At 46.5% G+C, this 2,500-nt stretch overlaps 1 protein-coding gene across 1 annotated transcript in view; it reads left to right on the top strand.

Annotated features, from left to right (window-relative positions):
- meis1a (Meis homeobox 1 a) overlaps positions 1–2,500 on the top strand; it is a 16,750-nt gene that overhangs the window by 11,000 nt on the left and 3,250 nt on the right. Inside the window, exon 10 of the mRNA XM_079336985.1 lies at positions 1,838–1,896. Coding sequence (XP_079193111.1) covers positions 1,838–1,896 — 59 coding nt within the window. The remainder of the gene's footprint in view (positions 1–1,837; positions 1,897–2,500) is intronic.

Below are 2,500 nucleotides of genomic sequence, written 5' to 3'. Positions count from 1 at the left end.
ATTTTTGGTGTCGGACAAAAAAGACGAACAAACAAAGAAATCCTGTAAACACTTCCTGTAGTTTTGACAGCGATCTGACTGTTACAACATTTAAATACAGGCGGCCATTTTATTCTGACCCACAGTGTTAATGTTCCAGAAGGATCCAGACTGGATCTGTTTCACATCGTGTGCAGCTTCACTTCCTGCTTTTGCTTTTTGGAGCCACAAGCGCTAACGCTAACGCTAACGGCCATGTTTAGCACCTGTCACATGACGTACAGTACTGTGTCATTATATTATATATACATTTATTATATTTATATTCTATACATAGAACTGACGTATAGAACTGCACTATATTATACTCTGTCGACCTGTTTACCTTACTGTTCTATTTCTGTATTGCTGCTGCAACGCCCACATTTCCCCCTTTGGGATCAATAAAGTTATAACTTATTTTATCTTATATTATTTATCTTATATGATTTTATATTATATTATTTATCTTATATTATTTATCTTATATGATTTTATATTATATTATTTATCTTATATTATTTATCTTATATTATTTATCTTATATTATTTTATCTTATATGATTTTATATTATATTATTTATCTTATATTATTTATCTTATATGATTTTATATTATATTATTTATCTTATATTATTTATCTTATATTATTTATCTTGTCTCGCTCTTTAAGAGGAAGCTGCATCGATAGGAGTCATTCCAGGAAACAGCACAGTCTGTGATTCTGGTTGCAGCAGAAGCAGATCCTCCCGTACTGTCCTTTTGAAAACTCTTCCTCCCCCCTGTACCCCCCCCCCCCCCCTACCCCCCCCCCCCCTCTCCTGCCTTGAAAAGGCCGCTGTGGCTTTTGTTGTCCTGAAAAGGAAACAGGGTCGTCCCCCACTTCTTTTCTTTTTCTTTTTAACCCCCGCTCCGCTCTCTTTACTGAACACGTTTGAAATGTAACCATCCCTCCTGGAGGGGGGGGGGGGTGATGGGGGGGGGGGGGGGGGGGTGAGGGGGTGGTGGTCTTGGGGGAGTTGTAGGGGGACATAAATCAAGTGGGCTTTCACTCCGGGGCGGGTCAGGAGGGTCGACAGGCGGTTCAGGAGGCTTTAAGATGAGGAACACCAGAGCGCTCCTCCGTGGACGGGAGGTGACGGGGGTGGGGGTGGGGGGGGGGGTGGGGGGGGGGGGGGGGGGTTGTCAGGTCATAGGTCACGCATACCAGGATGATGGCTTTCAAGAGTGTACTTCGAAGAGGACATGTATGAATGCTCTGCTGCTGAGACGCCCTCACAGGTCAGAGGTCACTGTGCTCAGCTGGTTACAGATCAGTCTGTAACATCGGAGTTATTAAAAACTGATGAAACGTCAACTTTATGTCACGACCTCTACAGAGACCTCTGCCCCCTAGTGTTTAACACGAGTACTGCAGTCTGAACTCTAATCATCACAGAGAGCTGTCTCCCCCCCTCCTCTCACACAGGTCAGCATGTGGTGGACACTGTAGCTTCAGTGTTTAGCCAGCTCTGCATGGATTGCATGGATGCAGCATTCAGGAGCAGAATCTAAAGTTAGAAGGAGGACATACTGGCTGCTGCATTAAATCCTCTTCACCTGTGAAACATTCGCTCTCTGAGAAACTTGAGATGTTCTGCGAGCGATGAGGCGTTCGATGTCCAGCAGAGAATCCGAGTTTTGCCTTCCTGAGCACAGAGGAGGCCGACGCAGCTTCGCAGACTAAACACTTCTATCACAGCCTGTCTCATCTGTAAAGTGTCACTGTGGAGTTCTTCTGTTCCTCATCCTTCCGTCTCTTCTCTTTTTTCTTGTCCAGGTTCATCAATGCGAGGCGGCGGATCGTTCAGCCAATGATCGACCAGTCCAACCGAGCAGGCGAGTTTCATGTTCCTTCCTCGTCTACATCCAGCCTGTAGTCATGACATCACAGAGGATTCAATTGAACGCCTCGTTACAGGATCCATTTACCTTTAATAACCATAATAAAGAAGGACCAATCAGAGAGCAGGATAGAACAGAGACAGAGAGCAGGGGTAAGAAGTCCAAAGGGGGGCTCGGTATTTGAGTCTGGATCTACCTGGGAGCCAGTGGAGGTGGATCAGGGTGGATCAGGACTACCTACCGGACTCTTCTGACCCTGAGGGGTCGACATGCAGGGTCTCTGATGAAGAGGACAGAGAGAGTTCAGTGTCTTTATCTGTGAGCATGGAAACATAACGTGCTGTAAACACGGGCTGAATCTGAGCAGGGCGTCTCAGCCCCCCCCCCCTCGCTCCTCTGGCTCCTCCTCGGCGTGTTACAGCGAACACAGAGGCTTAAACTCCAGGATTGAATGGCCTCTAAACCCCCGGCAGGATTAGCTCCAGACAAAGACGCTAATCGCTTTGACTGACCACTCCATTGAGCATTTTAACCCCGGGATTAGAACAAATAGGAGCCCGGCTAAAGCAGGGCTAACGCGGCGCTAGCCTTTCTGGCC

This window comes from Symphodus melops, assembly GCF_947650265.1.
Source record: "Symphodus melops genome assembly, chromosome: 2".
NCBI classification, from domain to species: domain Eukaryota; kingdom Metazoa; phylum Chordata; class Actinopteri; order Labriformes; family Labridae; genus Symphodus; species Symphodus melops.
Note: the sequence above shows the minus strand (reverse complement) of the source record. Positions and strands in the feature narration are given on the sequence as shown.